General features: G+C 36.3%; 1 protein-coding gene across 1 annotated transcript in view; it reads left to right on the top strand.

Annotated features, from left to right (window-relative positions):
* The first annotated feature begins 9,688 nt into the window (after positions 1-9,688).
* LOC121313180 (integrin alpha-8-like) overlaps positions 9,689-19,254 on the top strand; it is a 71,081-nt gene continuing 61,515 nt past the window's right edge. Inside the window, exons 1-6 of the mRNA XM_041245474.1 lie at positions 9,689-10,102; positions 10,502-10,635; positions 15,208-15,308; positions 17,077-17,200; positions 17,957-18,018; positions 18,851-18,896. Coding sequence (XP_041101408.1) covers positions 9,927-10,102; positions 10,502-10,635; positions 15,208-15,308; positions 17,077-17,200; positions 17,957-18,018; positions 18,851-18,896 — 643 coding nt within the window. The 5' untranslated portion in view covers positions 9,689-9,926. The remainder of the gene's footprint in view (positions 10,103-10,501; positions 10,636-15,207; positions 15,309-17,076; positions 17,201-17,956; positions 18,019-18,850; positions 18,897-19,254) is intronic.

The following is a 19,254-nucleotide window of genomic DNA, read 5'->3' on the forward strand; positions in this document are numbered from 1 at the left end:
GTTAGTCGTGTATATAAATACGTTAACACAGTATTTAGATGTCACGATTCGGCGAGTTGAACTAGCCTTCGCAGATTGTGAAAGCGCAGCAGCAGCAAGCCAGAAGATTGCAGTACTGAGGCACGGAGCTCACAGTACCAGATGAAGCTGCCTGGTCACCATGGTGACTCACCACTTCCCGCAGTCGCTCAATGAGAGCGTTGCCGTGGTAGCCATGGACTGAGAGGCGCAGGTGGAAAGTTGCAGAACAGCTGTGTTGTTGAAGCATGTTGTGACCAGTCGAAAGCTAACAGAAATCCAGGGCAGGATCTTATGAAGGAACGGTAAATTGTGTTGGCTCTGGGAGTGGTGGAGGGGCGCTTGATTGCAAGTGAAGAGTAAAGAAAGATTCAGCTGACAGAGCTTTGTGGTGGATTTAAATAGAGGAGCTATGGCAAGGCGACGGGAATGTCAATGTCATGTTGAAGGAGCTTTAGAGGTTTTAGTGGAGGACCAGTCTGTCTAATAAAGACGCGGACAAGCTGAGAAATGAAGCTGCGATATGGACGGTGCTGTTGCTGGGCTGGAGGCTGGAAAGAGCAGGAAAGACTAACGCTGGAGCTCCTGCAGCCGAATGGAGAAGCAGAATGATGAGAAAGTATTTGATAATATCTTGGGAGTGCTGCGCAGAGAACTGACCTCCAGTGAAAGGCAACGAAGTGTAGATTAGCGATGAAGCACGAAAAGACGGCGTCTGAGCATTTGCTACAAAAACAAAACGCTAGACAGCGAAGGTACAGGTGATCAGGGCTTAAATAGATAATAGGTACTAATTGACAGGAGATTGGAAGCCCCCTGCTGCATGCCACCTGAACTACTTGGGCTAACATGTAAAACAGGTTTAAAAGGCACTGCATAGCAAAAGGACATCATCACTGCATCTCCAGCCAAGCCCCACCCCTTGTTCACTGTATTTTTCACATACCCCTTTACAGACGTGCATACTGATAAATCCTCTCCTGATCAATCGTTTTATCACCAAACTCCTCAATGCGATTCAAGTCATTATTTTATTATTATAACATCTCAAAAAGCTCTGCAAATGTCAGTGATATTCTTTGAGCGCTGGATGCGGATGCAGCTATCTATGTTTGTGTCTGTGTTGTCTCTGTGGTGCAGGGGCTATGTGTATTGCTCAGATACGCCCCGTTTATGTTTTTTTTTTCAGCTTCATTCGGCTCCTATCGGTCTCACTCGGCCATTGAAAGGTTTTCTCGGCTTTTTCCAGAAAAAACACGACTAGAGACCTGTACTACTTGACGTCTTTCTGGAAAGAGAATTGTAATGTCGGACCTGGTCTGACATAGGCCCACAAAGGGTTAAGACCCCAGCTGACAAATTTGTATACAGCCTGAGAACACAGTAATGTTGTGAAAAAAATGGCAAACAGGTGGACAAAGATAGTAAACTTAAAACAAAAAACATGATCTTTGTGCTTTGTGCAAATAAATCTAGACATCAATAGCAATTAAATATATTACCAGTAATGTTTTACAGGATTATTATACCAAATTAATCAATATATTACTGATTCTAAATTATTTTGCGTGTGAAATACATCCCACAGACTCTCGCATCTCTATCATTGTTCCAAAAACTCACCCTTGGTCACATTTTACTAAACATTTTTAAACTAATAAATAAACAATCACCTTGTCAAACATTATCGTATTAATCATAGTAAAGTTGAGTTCTTACCTGTAAACAGGAACACGTTTAAAGTTTGCAACTCATTGTCTGAAGTGTGGTGTTATTTACATTGTCGTTGATACACTGTGGTTTGCAGTTCAAGCTACATCTGCACATTAAGTGTATGGAAGCTGAAAATACTTTTTAAAAACGCCCTTTTCTTTACCAATACAGTTCTAGCATCATTTTAATACCCAAACTGCATTTATCTAAGTATTTAAATTGTGGGGAAACTTAAACATTTCTAGATATATATATTTCAAAGGCAATTCTCGTCCCTCATTAAATCTGCATTATACCACACTCGCGCAACGCTTCCTCGGAGACTGATTGTACTAAAGGGATCTTTTTTTTTTTTTTATGTTTATTTTTTCACAATAAAGTATTTCATTATTTGAAGACCCCTTTCCTGGGGCAGTCTTCCTATGTACCTAAACCCTATCCTCTCAGCAGGAAGTATAGGAATGACATAAACAGACACTGGTAATCAGTTGAGGGAAGTGAAAGCAATGCATTAGCCTGCAAATCTCATAAGTAGTGCAGAATGAGTGTGCTTTGTTCAGATTCCTCTGTACTTCCACCAAATTGGTATTAGCCCCAGACTGCTTTCTTTAGAGGTCATCATCCATTGGGAGTAGCAGGAATGTGTGGCAAACAAAAAAGCATTGTAAATGTTCTATAATACCTTGCTCTGTAGATTTAGTGCCAAAGTTTTTACTATATTTTATTATCAATGTATTAGTTTGACATCATACATGTAGGGTAATCCTTACAGCTTCACCAAGCTTTGTTACGACCTGTAATCTGAAATAAATCTCATACTTTGTAAAGTTTTTAAAACATAAGACAAGACTGTGTCCGTATTATTTGACAAGTGGAGTATTCTATGTTTAATTAGCTTCAAATGTTGATCACCACAAGTATAGCTACTGTGTTTTCCACCAGGGGGAACCATACTGTTTAAGTAATGGATTTATGTAATGTGTGTGACTTTCATATTAATATAATTGTGACACAGATGCTATAAAGCAAGGAGTCCATTCCAGTTATTGTCCTTATTTCATAATTGTATTACCTTATTTCACTGTTTGTATAAATGTCAAACTAGGTCCAAAATAAATTAATAATGTAAGTATACCCATTAAACCTTAAGTGGAGTGACCTTTGGAAATAATTGTAATTCCATACCTAAAATCTGTTTGGTTATAAAGTATGCATAATCTGAGGTTGATTCCTTTAATGGTATGTTTAAGAAGTGAACCAGCCATTTAGGGGAAGCTGTGTGGTGAGAAGAGCAACATACTGTTTTTAAAATGAACAAATCCAAAACTATTATCTTTTACAGTAGACAGGACTCGATAGGTAATGGTGATAATTGCTGAGGCAGTGGTTAAATTAACCTACTGGGAATTGCTGTAACCCTCGTCATGATGGAACAAATTGCATTTTTTGTTAGATACACAATTGTCAGAGAAGTCTGAACAGTACATTTTTAGCAAAAGTGTCTCCTTGGTAGCTAAATGAAGAAAGACAGAACGTAATGTATAATTTTAAGGCAGGTCAGATTTTTTTTTTTTTTTTTTTGTAGATCCTGTAAGCACACTTGGAGCCAAATCCAATTAGCATTTTGCTGAGAATGTTTTTAGGGAAGTATATTAGCCTGGTCTCAAGAAACCAAACTGTCATATTCCAGTCTCGTAATGAACGTGGAGCAGTCATGTAGCTTGTCTTGATGATGTCTAAAGGTTCTTTTCAATTCATTTCATTTTCAATGCATTTAAAACAGATATTTAGTTCCCAGTTGAAACAAAAAAATAAAGCTGGTCTGTTTGGGGTACTTGGGTACCAACTCTACTAACCGTTGACCATTGGCTGTGAAGAATGTAACCATATGTTCACAGCTGTATGCTATGACTTAAGTTTCGTTTCACTGACACGTTGTTTCAGTCTCCTGCCTTAACAATTTGATTTTGTGTTTTTACACTAGGTACACATCTTCAGTACCCTTTTGTTATTGACTACATTTGTTGTAGCCCGTGTCATATTTCAGAAACTGATAATAGTGCATTTCTTTATATAGTTCTTCACTTTACAACCTTTACTTTGTCCATGTTTACATGCGGTTGTTATACTAGATGCAAATTTTACCTCTGTGATACTTATTGTTCTCAAAACTCTAGTTTTTAATGTTTGGTTAATGAATTCAGTGCAGGTAAAAAAAAAGTCATACATTGAGACATATGGAATTAATCATACGACAATAATTTGATGTCATTGAATGAGGCAATTCTGTCAAATGACCTCCATACTGATTGCTTTAAGAAGAATTTTGCTTGGTATCTCTCTTCTTGGCTTAGTCTCTCCTTATTAAAAAAATAAAAATAAAATGGTGACTATATTGAATGTCCACCTCTCTCTTTGGCCCTGTCCACACTATATAACCGATCTCGAACCGTACTCAAAAACTTCTTAATTAATACAGCTCAAAGCGTCCACACTAAAGGACTGTTTCATTTTTAGTCTGGCTTAATGCATACAAACTCTATTAAAATAGTTTGGTTACAGTTCTCACCAAGCACTGTAATTTATGTTGTTGTGATTTCCAATGTACATGTGAGAAAACATATCAGAGAGCATTTTGGGATATTGGAGGATACACAAATGTAGTTCGTTATAACAGCGTCCACACTTCTGACAAACCGGACTCAAGACTGCACCCTGAGGTGGTCTGGAGTACGGTATTAAACGCTGCGTAGTGTAGATGCTAACCAGATTTAGCACTTTTTAAGCAGGTTTAAAGGCAGCTAATACAGTTTAAAGGCATAGTGTGGAGCCTTTTTTTTTGTTTGTTTTTTATTTTTTTTGACAGTCAATTGATGTGTTTTAAACTACAATTTTTCTTCTAGGAATGTTGTGACTTATGATCAACATACGTACAATATATTAATATTCTAACAATACCTTTTTCTCATTTTCTTAAGTTATGTATGTAGAGGGAACTGCTTTAGTTTTAGGCTTTGAGGATCCAATGGTGCACACAGATCATACTCCAATCAAACACTGCCTATATTGAGCTTCTGTGGACAAGCAACAGATCTCCTTCATAGAATTAACTTGACTTCTATTGAAAATGAATACAAAAATTAGAATGGCCTAAGCTTTAACGTTGTTATGGCACACTCAAGTATAGACTTCAGTATAATCAGGGTTTTTTTCTTTCCCTGGATTGTACAGATGTGAATTTCCATTAAAGAAGTAATTGTTCGCATATAAATGTATTTGTCTGTTCCACGTTGACTACTTTTCATAATGGTATATTTAACTGGAAAACCCTAAATGATTACCTATTTACGCGTTATGTATTTCTTTTTTTCAAAATGTTTCATTTCAGCTTTTTTGTTCCCATGTCAGCAAGTTAAGTTGGTAGTGCTGAAGATTATTTAGCTCCAATCACTTCCTTCTGAATTCATATTATTACCTCATAAGCATTGGGTTTAGTGCATTTGTCAAAATAACAGCTATAAACAGAACTTTTAATAAGCACAGTTGGCCCCCACCCACTCTCAACTGAAAGCCTGCTTGCAAAGCAATATTAATTCAAGTTAACTGATTGTCTGTTGTGGTGTTGTGTGTGTGTGTGTGTTTTTCTTTTTTTAAATTAGATTTGGTAACAATTTACATTTATTATACTGTGTGTCCTGTTAAGTAAAACAAAAGTATCTAAAACAATTTGAACATTTGATAATTATACATAGTTCACTTAAAGAATAAGAAAAAAAAGTAAGTGGTTATTAAATCATACAATCTTATATGAATATAACACTGGCACAAATGCAAGACCGAATTCTAATTTGGATTTAGGTTTTAATGATACACATACAGCTGCAGAGTATTGCCAACATCCCTTTATCCTCTCTCTAGACTGTAACCATAACCAACTTTATTGCTGCTCTGTTTAATGCATGAGAAAAGATTGTTGCTGTCGACACATCTCTAGTGTTCTGTTATTTATTACGATCCAGCGCCCTACCTAAAATAAACTTTTTTTTTTCTTGAAGCAATTTTGAACAGTGTAATTTTTAAGCTTGGTGAAATATTGTGTATTATTGCAGCATAAGCCTGTAATGTATGAAAGTTAAACAATCCGAAGTATTCACTAAAAACAAAACATTAAAAAAAAACTATAAATACATTATAATATATATATATATATATATATATATATATATATATATATATATATATATATATATATATATATATATATATAATCTATGTGTTAATGATTAATGAGAACTACACACATAAATTACTAAATTAGTCTCATATACTTGTTAGTTAATTAGTGCATGTCATGTGGGGGGGCTATATTACGAAATCATACTCGGTATCTGTAAATGGTACGAGTAATCATGTTATTTGTGTTTTGCCTTATAAAGAAAATGAAGGTGCTAGTGGAATAGAATTATAGAGCAAGTGTGAGCTTAATGGTCAAAAGACAGCTGTTTCAGTAAATGCATTCAGAATTTCAAAAGGGATTTAGAGTGGTTCATTGAAATGCTTTCTGTTTGGTTATGCTAGGGTGACCATATGATTTGCGTTTGAGAGAGGGTTTTTCTGTTTTTAAATTCATCTACCAGTGTATTCAGGCCTCGGAATGCAACGCTATGTAAGTTTAAAAATCTGAACTGTCCCAAATCTTCCTGGAGCCATTTGATCACCCTATTTGTGTATGTATTGTTTACTTCTTTATATTTAAATTAATTCAGAGAGATCTGATTGATCAATTTAACAATACCGTTATATTGGATACATTCTACAGTACTATTTGTTATACCTTTTGTATAGCCTTCTAAAATCTTGTAACGGTAACAATGATAGATATTTTATTTATTTATTTATTTTAATCTTAGTAGGTTTTTTTTTTTTTTTTTTTTTTCGGTGCTGGGTCCTGAAATGCCTTACGCCTTTTCTTAACCAAACATACATTAATCCACCATTTACAGGTATCACAATTTCTCAAACATGGCTGTTTGGTTTGTCAGGTTTCATTTATAAACTGTGATAATAAAATCATTAGCCAGGTTTTCACAAGGACAGTGTCAAGTCCCATTCAGTTAATCTATTTAATTGGAAGAACAAGTTTCAATTAGTGCTACATACATTTTTTTTTCATTTTGTCTGGTGACAGGATATTAGGTGAGTCCTATGGTTTTTGGAAGAAATTGCTTTATCTGTTTTTTTTTTTTACCTTAAGTAGTTCATTTTCAACAGCTGAGTACTGTGGTGTCTCCAGCACTTTTCGTTCAACTCCGGTCCAGTGGCTACCGGTGCTGAGCAACATCACACCTCAACACATTCGGCGCAAGGAAGCAGTGGTCAAAATCGTCAACAAGATCCAGGATAACCCGGCACTACCATTGCATGACATTATCCTCCATCCACCAAAGGTGCGTCTGGAATCTAGACGTCCAGTCTGGCTGTCACTTCCTGACCCTGATTGGTCATCAACAACCCAGTGGCAAGAGGAATGGTTCCAGAGCGACACTCGCAACCGTCCAGCTTTGACCTGCCACGCCAAGATTGGACTTTACTCAATCGCTATCGTACTGGTCACAGTCGGTGTGTCCTTATGACTGGGGCTTCGTACACAGCCCATTCTGCTCATGTGGGCAGAAACAGACAATGCTTCACGTTGTGGAGGACTGCCCGCTGACAAGTTTCCCGGGTGGACTCCGTGCTTTACACACAGCTGTTGATTCAGCAGTTGCTTGGCTGCGCAAGAACAGCACACGCTAAGAAGAACAGGGAAATAGTGTACAAATCACTGGGTATATCATGTATGATACTTAATCATGTTTCAGTAGATTTTCTGTGCTTGGCAACAGATTAAACCACGCCAAACTCATTCTTCCTTCTATATACATTTTCAGAAGACCAGATTAATTTAACACTAACAATCAGCATGATAATATGATATACCATTAAAACACAATATTGAATAAAATCTGTCCTTAAAAGGTCATAACATTTATACCAAACAGACCCGCTTGGGTTCTTTTCCCTTCTAAAAATCATGATACACACACAGGTTTGAAAGAAAAATAGCGCGGATGTGCAACTTTAATAACAAAAATAAGCAAAACAATAAAGACAAAACAAACACCTAACTCCTTCAGAGTACTGAGTAAACATTTACTGCAAGTTCCTAACTATCACACGGGGTGGATAACCCATTTACCTGCCAAAAAAACACACAAATAACAGCAGTTTCACACAATACCTTTCACAGACAGAGAGAGAGAGAGAGAGAGAGAGAGAGAGAGAGAGAGAGAGAGAGAGAGAGAGAGAGAGAGAGAGAGAGAGAGAGAGAGAGAGAGAGAGAGAGAGAGAGAGAGAGAGAGAGAGAGAGAGAGAGAGAGAGAGAGAGTCAGGCTCCTCACTCAGCAGCACTGAGCAAACTGGCTGCCTCTCTTAAATACCCTGCACCTGGCACTAATTTACAATTACCACCAGGTGCAGGGGATAACTAAACAATAAGACAATTAAACAATTACATAATTAACCAATTAAACAATAAAAACCCTTAGCCTATTCACCCAAGCGTGCATTTGCAACGTTTACGAAACAAATGCATTTTAAATGAAATGTTTACAACCAGCTTATGTACAAGTGCTGAGCAGGGCTGGCACTGTAAAAGAAATACAAACAAATAAATTATACTGAGCCAAACATTAAACTTGACACCTTTCTATAACTTGCAAGGAACTCCTTGGAGCAATTAAATAGCATTTCTGTTGTTTCTGAAAAAAAAGTACTGAAATAATTTGTCCCTAAAAAAGAAAAACAAGATTGCATTGAAATGGAATGGAAATAATGAACTCATAATTGACTAAGGCTACCAATGGAAAATGGGGGGGGGGGGGGGCCTTTGGCCCCTTTGGCCCCTCCAGCTCTAGCACCCCTGCTGTACTGTATAGTCTGAAACCCCAAATATGAATTTAGTCATGTGCACACCTGAACAAAATGTAATTTTAAAAAATGCCCAGTGCAATAATTACACCTTCGTCTCATGAAGAAAATTACAATATGGATGCATACGATGTATGCTATTTTCCTATTTTACAATTTCAATGCATAGTTGTGGGATCTGGAGTTGCTCCTGATCACAAGCCTCACTTCTCAGAGACATTCTGCACACTGGAGACTCCCGCCGGGAACAGTGGTGGTGGAATAGATCCATTCAATCACTGCCTTGGGTATCTGCAAATCCGCAACTATATGCGTACCTTGTGGCAAGGGCCTGCAAAACGTTCTTCTTGTCTATGCATCAAAAGTAGTTATGTTAAGTCTGGAATTTCGAAAATTCTCGGAAAGCATAAAAAACGAACAGAGTATGTCTACCTGGTTTCTGATTGGGTACACTTCTTACTATAAAACTCAGTGTGAGAAACTGCAGCTTTAAACGCCAGGGCTATGACATGTTTCCTTTATTATTACAAAAAACAAATGAATAAACAAACTAGTACTTTGGGGGCTATTCCATGCAAATGTCAGCCATACCTCTGCAAGGTGTATAATCCTCGAATGTGTACAGACGTGTTAACTTCACACCAGACACGACCTAGCTGCCTACAAAGCAAGTCTGATTCATCTTACTGTTTTATAACTTATTTTTTGCGCTTTGGCAAATATTGTATTATGCTCAAAGACAAAACGAGAATATACACTTTTAGCATGAACTCTTACAAGTATATCACGCCTTCAGTGTAACCTGCGTTTTAGTTTTTTATCCGTGGTGCAGGTTCAGCATGTCTTGTTTGTGTCTGTTAGAGTATCATTTTCAACTATCTGAGATGAACGAACGATTTGAAAAGCAGAGTTCACTGACTTGAAGTTCTGAAAAGCAACGCAAACTATATTTCCATAAAAGGGCTTACCCGATGACGCGTGTTGTGCTGAGGGTTCCGGAGCTGTTGTATGCAGGGAATCTTTCAATGTTCATCAGCGTAGTCAGTCACTGAGAGTTGGGGAGTTCCAGAGGTACATCGTGAATGAATGAAGCAAGCTCGACTTCAAGTTGGAAAGTGCACTGTTGACAGCAACTGAGCTAGTAGCACTGCTTTTGGCTCCGCTTTGGAGTGTCTTTCTTATCTTTTTTTTTTCCTGTTTTTTGGATTATTGTATATCTCTTGATCATGTTTTCTTCATGCACCTGGATGTTATTCCGCCCCGTTTCTTATCTTTTCCTTGTTATTGCTGGAATTGCTGCTTTTAACTTGGATGTTGAGAAGCCAACAGTTTACAGTGGTCCAGAGGGAAGCTACTTCGGATACTCCGTGGATTTCCACAAACCTGTGCCGAACAGAAACACGTATGTCTGCTAAATTCATACAAAATGCGTTAGGTTTATGTGTTAGGTTTATTTTATAAATACAATCTTTATGCAGCTGTTGCAACAGTAAGTTCATTACATCAACCTGTAGATGGTTTAATCATGTAAGCAGTTATTTACAGGTTTCAGTGCTAATATTGTATTATATTGTACCAACAATTCTGATGATTTTATTAAATGTTTTCAAGCGCTGATTATCAACATAATACAAATACAATGTATTTCTTTATTTTTTAGTTGAACCTGGCAACGTGTATCAAGACCAAAGGGATAATGTTATATCTTCCTGCCTAAACACAATTTTCTTTTTTCTATTAAAATGATTAATTGTTGTGTCTATAATTACATTATGTTTTATGATTTCCTCTGTAATTTCAGAATGAGTATCCTGGTTGGAGCTCCCAAAGCTAACACCTCCCAGCCTGGGATAGTTGAAGGAGGAGCTGTGTATTACTGTCCATGGCCAGCAACAGACTCAGATCGCTGCAGGCAGATACCTTTTGATATGTCCAGTAAGTAGAAGCCTAGGCATATTTGTGCCATATTTGAGTAGTTATCCTAGGATAGTATTTCTGTAAAATAATTTAGCTGAATGAGTAAATAACAAATAACTATTTTAATCAAAATCGATATATAATTAACTCTATATATATATATATATATATATATATATATATATATATATATATATATATATATATATATATATATATATATATATATCATAATATTTAGAGTAAATATATTGATCGTGTATTATACCATCAATAACATCAAAACCTTTTTTCATATAAAGTTTTTGTGATCACAAAGGTAACATTGTAACATTGTTCAATAGCATAATCAATTAATCAATAAATCAATCTTTATATAGCGCCTTTCATAGTGGGCCACCATCCCAAAACACTTTACAAGATGCAGTAACAACAAGAAAATCCATAATACTAATGTTTTGGGTCATATTGGCCCGATGCAATTTCAAACTAATTTAAACTGCCTTAAATTGATGAACTGTTTTTATTTGCAAAGGTTTTACTCTTTTCTGCTGTTTTAGTCCAGGAGCTGTGATAAAACTTATTTGACTGCCAACCTGGGAGCTCTTCGTTGTGGAGTGTCTTTACCAGTGAGATGCTGTTGCAATACTGACAGTGAAAATTAGGCTCTGCCTTGTAGAGATATATTGTTTGTTTTTTTGTTTATAAATATCTCCAGACAGGTGCAGCCATTTCCAGAGATAATAATACAATATAATAATAATAAAATAACAAATTGAAGAAGTTTGTTTTATTCCTGCACACAAATCTATATAGATAAATGCCACAGGTCACAGTGACCCAAAACATCTTATTTGTATACATGGCCTGTTCTAAAAAAAAATAAACATCTCAGAGTTTCTGTTTTCTGTCTATAAGTTCATGATCCCAACTTAGGAAAAGTCATAAAATATTATACAGAAAATGAATGAAAAATAGCATTTAAGCTAATTGGAAACTAGAATCAGGTCAAATAGACTCAAAACCTAATAGGAGGGTTAAGATATTTTTTAAGAACATCAATATAAAGATTTTTTGAAACACAAAAAGCACAATATGTTTAAAATATGGACAGATGTAAAAAAAAAATAGATAACAGGTTGAATAATGTTTCCCACAAGAAAGGCTATTTTACATGTGGTTATTTTTATCTATTGTATATACATGTATTTATAGTTAAACATTTAACATATCATGTGTGGTTATTTCTTTAATCCCTCTATCCAGGAAATAGTTAAACATGATGCATATGGGTTTATTTTTGGGTTTCAGGAGCAAAGTGATTTCCACATGTTGCTGAAGAAAGCCAGTAATTTGACCCCAGTGGATATTTTGGCATCATTTAGACATTTGTACAAGTAATATATCATGAAAAGTAGGACCTTGCCAGTTGTCATTTGTAGTAGTACTGTTGCATGTATTCTATTGATACTCGTCCAAAGCAAACCATTTTAAATACCTTGTACTAAAACGTGGTCATTTTAAAAATGAGAATTTTTCCTTTTTTTTATGGTACTGTTTAGCCCTACACTTCAATGCAAAAAGATAACCAGTTCCTGAATCTGCTGTGAGGTTCAGTGTTGCTCCTGAACAACCATCCCTGTCTGATCTCATAATCCAGGGTCCCCATTCATAAGTTTATCAGAATTATATTTACCTTTGTTATCCACACTTTGTGGCGCACACACACACACACACACACACACACACACACACACACACACACACACTTTTTTATATTTTTGAACTCATTTTGTTCATATTTTTTAGAAACAAGGATTGTACTGGGGATATTCATTTTCATTGTATCTTACTATCATTACAATATGCATTTAATTCTTCTATTGTCTTTGTTTAGAGACAGAGGGTTGACAGCTTGCCAAATGTCAAATACTGCACCAGAGCCTTTCAATATTATGCTCTTATCAGATTTTGATTGATCCATCAACAAATATAGCATTCCCATGTGGTTTTGTGAAAAAGAGTCAATGAAAGACAGATGTGCAAGCTGCTTGTTGAGAGGGGAAGCTTTTCCTTTAGCAGGTTATAGAAGAGACCTGCTGTAGGAAATGCTGTAGTCTAATGGCACTTCTGCAGGTGAAGCAGAGAAAAGCACGCTGTATGAACTGGGGGTGAGGGGTGATTCGCATTGCAATCAGTCGGAAGTTCGTTGCCATGAGTGGTACTTTGTGGTGGGGGGAGGTGGTCTTTCACTGTGAACATGTGGGAAATCAATTTACTTCAGAGGCTTTGGGAGAAAGAAGGGGATGCCTGTTTCCCCAGATGGTGTTTCCTAGCTGACATGTGCAAGGGCTGTGATAAACATAGTATGATTAAAGGTGTCCCTGGTGGCCAGGCCATGTGTACATGTAACTCAATCAAAGTGTTCACTATTAGTAGACATGTACAAAGCTGGGACACATGGTACATAAAGTGCATCTTTACCTTTGCTTTTTTTCCTGTACACTTCTTATCTCAACTTGCCTGGCAGGGACACTTTCTTGCAACTAGTAGTTAATGGCATTCATTCCCTAATGAAATTCCAGCAATTACCATAACTGGTCTATCCTGGTCAGGGCTAGTAGCTTACTTCTTTTCAGCTGGTCAAGAGAATTGGACAGAAAAAAAGGCAATTCAAAATCATTTTAAAGTTAATCAATTATCATATACATTCTTAAATGAATACTGTGGCAAGGACAGGTTTGGCCACTCTCCAGTTAGTGCAGATTGGTGCTGATAGGGGAGTGGCCACCTGAATAAAAGCCTAGGAGAGAGGAGTTTGGTGAGAGTACACTGTGTTTGTTACTGTGTTTTTGCATAGTTGGTTTTTTGTAAAGTTCAGTGAAGGCTCGGCTCATCCTCAACATTTGTTTTGTGGTGTAATTGTAAGTAGTGAAGGCGAATTCCCAGCCTAGTTTTTTGTGTTTTGTTTAAACCTTTATGTTGGCCCTTGTGCCCTTTTGTTTGTATTTTGTATTGTTTTGTTTATTAAATGTGCGTTTTAGTGCTTAAACTGCAGCTTCCTGGCTTCTGATTTTGTCTTGCCGCTACCCTGCAACAAATACAATTTATTTATTTTTATTTATTTATTTTACATATCAACTAGGTCCAGCAGGAAAACAGCTCAATTTTCAGCAGGGTTGTATTCCTCTAGATCTGGCCAGCTCATGATGGTTGACTTTCATGACACTATGTAGTCATATTAAAGCCAATAATAATAAAAGATGCTGGTTTGAAAAGACTGGGACACATTCTATAAAGCTTGTAGCATTATTATTTCTCCTAGGAACATTTTTAATGCTTAAAAACAACTAATAAACTGTCAGACTGAATACTCCACACTCCCAGAGCCAGCCTGTCACATTTACACAGTATGTATTACAGAGTGGCAGACTGGCTCTTGGTGGTGTGCTGTGTACCGTAGGATGTGGCTCTGACTATGTAATTTTAGTGTTTTGTGCAGTAAGCAATTGTTTTGTCATTGTGAATGCAGCATGCCTGGGAGCCAATAGGCTTTGAGCGACTAAGATATGTATTCTTATATTACCTGTACAACAGGGTGATATCTCTAAGGAGGCAGTGTGTTCAAGTGGTTATAGTCCCGGGCTTGTAAGCAGAAGGTCACTGGTTCAAATCCCACTTCTGCCACTGAGTGACTCATTGTGTGACCCTGAGCAAGTCACTTAACCTCCTTGTGCTCCATCCTGTGGATGAGATATTAAATCAATGTCTTATTGTAAATGACTCTGCATATAATGCACAGTTTGCAGCCTACCTCTGTAAAGCACTTTGTGATGGTATTCCACAATGAAAGGCACTATATAAAGATAATATATATTATATTACATTTCCACATGCTCGGTCTTACCTAACAGTACAAGTGTCTGTAGTAATCATATTGTGAAACAGCTGTGAGTCACCTCCTTTTTATGTGACTTTCTGTGTAACAGGCAAAACATACAAAAAGGTAGAGACTTGCAACAGGAGAAATGAAACATAGGCAGTGTAATGGGTGTGGTTCATGAATTCTTATGTTATGTCTGTAGTATAGTGAAAAAATAGTGTGTGCCACACTGATAAAGACAGAGTTTGTGAAACAGACAATGAAGCTATCCAACACCAGCAAAGACTAAACTGACACGAATTTGTGAATATAAAATATCAGGGAATAAAGTTCACCACATGATTTAACCCCAGCACAAGCATGTTAACATCTCAATTTTATGATTACTGTTTGTCTGTATTTATAGGATACCAGTACATCCTGTCCACATTTTAAAGAATGTGTTTTTTTGAGTCTCACTGCATATAGACTCCATTTCAAAGTAAACAAAGATCAAACAAGCAACCTGCTACCCTTAAATTATTTGTGTAATATTAAATCATAGAGCTATTTTTTGAAAGGGTCCCAATAATTCTAAGATATATATATATTTTTTTAAAGGGTCCCAATAATTCTAAGATATTTTGTTCTGTTCCCTGTGGTTGTTGTTTTAAGCACCTGGATTACGGATGTTCACTACCTAAAACATGATTTCCTTTTCCTTTTAGATAACAGAATGGTCCGGCTCAATGGCAGCAGGATACCCATTGAATTCAAATCCAATCAATGGTTTGGAGCTACGGTCCGAACCCATAAAGGAAAAGTAGTGGTATGTCATTAGGATTTCACTTCTGACAAGTTTGTTCACTTCTGACAGTACTATATATAGAAAAAAAAGCCTTTAACATGTATGTTTAACTGTGTTTGTCCCCTGTTAAATACAAACCTCTCAGTCAGTTATCCAAAATCTCATTATCCAGATCTCTGGATTTTCTCAATTTCCAAAAATCCCAATAATAAGTGGCATTGGAAGATGAAGGAGGAGCTTGAACTGGAACATGGTCATGCAGTTAGACATACACACTGATCAAGAATAATGGGATCACATGCCCTGAAAATGGGGGTTACACATCCATCCAGGCACTTAACTTTTTCATAAAGCTCAACTAGAAATGTTTATTGCAACAACAGCACAAGGGAACAGGGTATTTAAATTGTTAAGTAAAAATCATCTCAATTACTTGAATGTAAATAATGTGCTCTCCCATTCATTAGCCATTATATTGTTTTATAATGTCCTGTCAGCATCTTATTTATTATTTAGTTGCAGAAAATAAATAAATAAATAAATAAATCTGGCTATATTGAGTAACTTTGGCTCTAGGGCAAAGTCTTGTGAAATACACTTCTGCAGAACTAGACATAAACAACTCTGAATGTTTATTGACATCTTAATTGATGAGTTGTTATGTTTAAGTTCTTAAACGTTGGACCATCGTGTCTTGTTCACAAAAAAAAAAGTAACTTGCTTTCATTTAAAACAGTTTTAAGGTTGTTTTTAAAGAACCTTTTTGGTTAGAATAAACTGCAAACCCACTTTTGAAATAGCCAAGAAAAATTCCATGAATCCTAATCCCCTATGGAAATCTTGTTAATTAATAAGAAATAGTATAGAGCAGGGGTCTCCTCCAACCCTGGTCCTGGAGAGCTACAGGATCTTCTAGTTTTCATTTCAACCAAGTGCTCCAGATCTTTAGCCATTGATGACACCTATAAAACCTACATGATTGGGGCTCTGCAGGACCAGGTTTGAAGACCCCTGTTACAGAGGGTATACTGTGAACATTTGTGGAGTTATTCCATGCTTAAGGAGGGCCAATCATTGTATGTATGGAAAATAATACTTAAACCTAAATTGAATAAGTGAAATCAGGCTCTGCTTAGCAACGTAAATTTGAACAGTGCAAAAATTTCTGATGGATTTAAATTAATGCAAGATAGTAAAAAATGTAATACATATATATATATATATATATATATATATATATATATATTATATATATATATATATATCTATATATATAGCTCAAAGATATATATATAACTATATATACTGATTTATGAGAAACATATTCAATACTAGATCCCTCAATGCTTATTGTTTAAATTAATCTAATCAACAGTGTAAATCAGGGCTTCCCAAACCCAGTCCTCGGGACCCCAGTGTCTTCTCATTTTCATTCCAACTGACCTCTCAATTATTTAACTAAACCCTTAATTGAACTAATAATTAGCTTAATTTGACCTTTTTGATTGATCTTGAAAAGTTGCAGATTTCAAGTTACTTTCACAATTTTATAGTTGCAGCTTTTTAAGAGCTGACAACAATTAAACAAGGTCAAATTAAGCAAATTGTTAGTTCAGTTAAGAGTTTAGTTAAGTAATTGAGAGCTCAGTTGGAATGAAAACCAGAAGACAGTGGGGTCCGAGGACTGGGTGTGGGAAGCCCTGATGTAAATGAAGCATTTGTTGTTGTTTTTTTAAACATGGCTCATGATCCCCACATGCTTGCAGTATTTGATCATTCTCTTTACTAGGCATGTGCTCCACTATATCACTGGAGGACTCGTAAACAGGACAGCGAGAAGGATCCAGTTGGCACCTGTTACGTCGCAAACCAGAACTTCAGTACCTATGCTGAATATTCACCCTGTCGCTCCAGTAAGTAACTGTTTCAGCAGTCATAGAACCTCCAGGTACCAGTTCAGCTGACTCAAAGAATCAATGTGTCTTTTGATATCTTTTTTGAGACATTGAAGAGATCACATAAAAACATGCAGGAACACATGGGGATTAAATGTGTTTTTGCAGGGCCTACAGCTCCTGCTATTATACAGTATGTAATTGCCCAGACATTTTTGGGTAATAATGAATGCTAGAATGCAGTCATGATGCATAACATTTCAGTTTATACTGTTTTGTTTGGAGCTTTTTCAGAAGGAAAAATTGACCTTGACCTGTTTTATTGTTCTGAGATCACAATCTGTATGCAATGCAATGTTGCTATAGTAAATTGAATCATTGTGTATTTTTTAAAAAGATGTGAATGTCCCCAAGCTATGTTCTTTCACTTGCAGTACTGTTGTGAGGGTAATATATGAACACTAAAGGTAGATGTGCTGTATAGCTAAAGCCTAATAGATGGTATTCAATGTGCCCATCTGGGTTATTTATGACAGGAGCCAGGTCTAAAAGAAGATAACACAATTATTTACCTGAAATATCCATTCGATTAGATCTTGGCATTGTGTATTATTTAATTTTATCCTCACCTTGATGATTTTATACTGCTTATGGTAAAAGGATAAACACATGTTTAACTGTAAGACTGCTAAGTTAAACAAAAGAGAAAATAACATCTATTCTGAATCTTGTTTTATAAGCTCAGCAATATTTCTGTTTGTTTATTGATTACAGGTAACCCAGACCCCGAAGGACAGGGCTTTTGCCAGGCTGGTTTCAGTGTAGATTTCACAAAGGTACTTATATTCAAAATACAGAACAATATAAGCAAAACCCTTTCTTAGAGGAGGATCTGAACCTGATTTTAGGAATCAGAAAAAAAAATCAAAACCCTAATCTAATCCTAAAGTCAAAACTGCTACACATTTCAAATAGTTCATGCACAAGATAAAAATAATTTCAACTGTTTGTCAAGGGAATAGACCATAGTTTGGTCTGTCAGTTCATTTTATAGCATTGCTTTATCATCCCAGCATGGGGCAGTGGGCTAATTCACAATATCTTTCATTCCTTTCTTGTTCTGGAGGCCTGGGTTCAAATCTGGCTCAGGTGATTTGTGGCAGGAGTTTTGAGGTCTCCACTATTCAGCTCAATCAGTTTTTGATGAGCAGTCTAATCCTGAAGGATAGCACAAATAAAAAAAATCTTCCGAGGCACTCTGTGCTTAAGTTTAAGAATAAACATGCATTCAGCCATTCTGCTAGCCAGCACACATTAAAAACTGTGATTCGTAATTCTAAACATGTATAGCTCTATAAATATTATGATTATGTGTGTTCTGGTATTCATACTCGTAACTGCCTTTAAGAAGTACTTGTTGACAAGTATTAAATAAATTTATTCATTAATGTGTTGATTTTGAAATAAAAAAGCTCCTTCTCTCACCTTTACAGCTGAATACCAATCAATATTAATCAACTTCTGCATTGTGTTGTAAGAGCTGATTGGAAGCAAACTGTCCTGTCATTGTCACTTTACAGCCTCTGCACGGCAGGAAAAATGACCTGGATTAGAGGAAAATACGCTTCCAGTACTCTTATTAAATGTTTTTAATTTTTTCTCCTCTAGGATGGAAATCTTGTGGTGGGAGGACCTGGGAGTTACTATTGGCAAGGTACAGTAGTAATGGGATTTGCTTTATTCAGTTTAATTACAAAGTTTACAGTGAACTTATGCCACAGTGTTTTTAATATATGACCCTATTCACAAAAGTTGACGACCTTCAGTAAAAGAGCAGATATGTATCCCTGAACATCTTTTCACTGCCCTTTTGTCTGTGAATGGCTGTATCTCCAGAAAAGTTAGGAAAACTTAGTATGTGATCGCCTTACACACGTTAAATTCTAGATATTGCATGTAACATGGTGGAGACTGAGCACAAACAGGAGACCCTGTACACCTTACGCGAACATCTTAACCACAGTGCAAAAGAGACTCATCTTACATTCGTGGTTTTAGACCTCATTTTGCCC

Source organism: Polyodon spathula, chromosome 3 (genome assembly GCF_017654505.1).
Source record: "Polyodon spathula isolate WHYD16114869_AA chromosome 3, ASM1765450v1, whole genome shotgun sequence".
Classification (NCBI taxonomy): Eukaryota; Metazoa; Chordata; class Actinopteri; order Acipenseriformes; family Polyodontidae; genus Polyodon; species Polyodon spathula.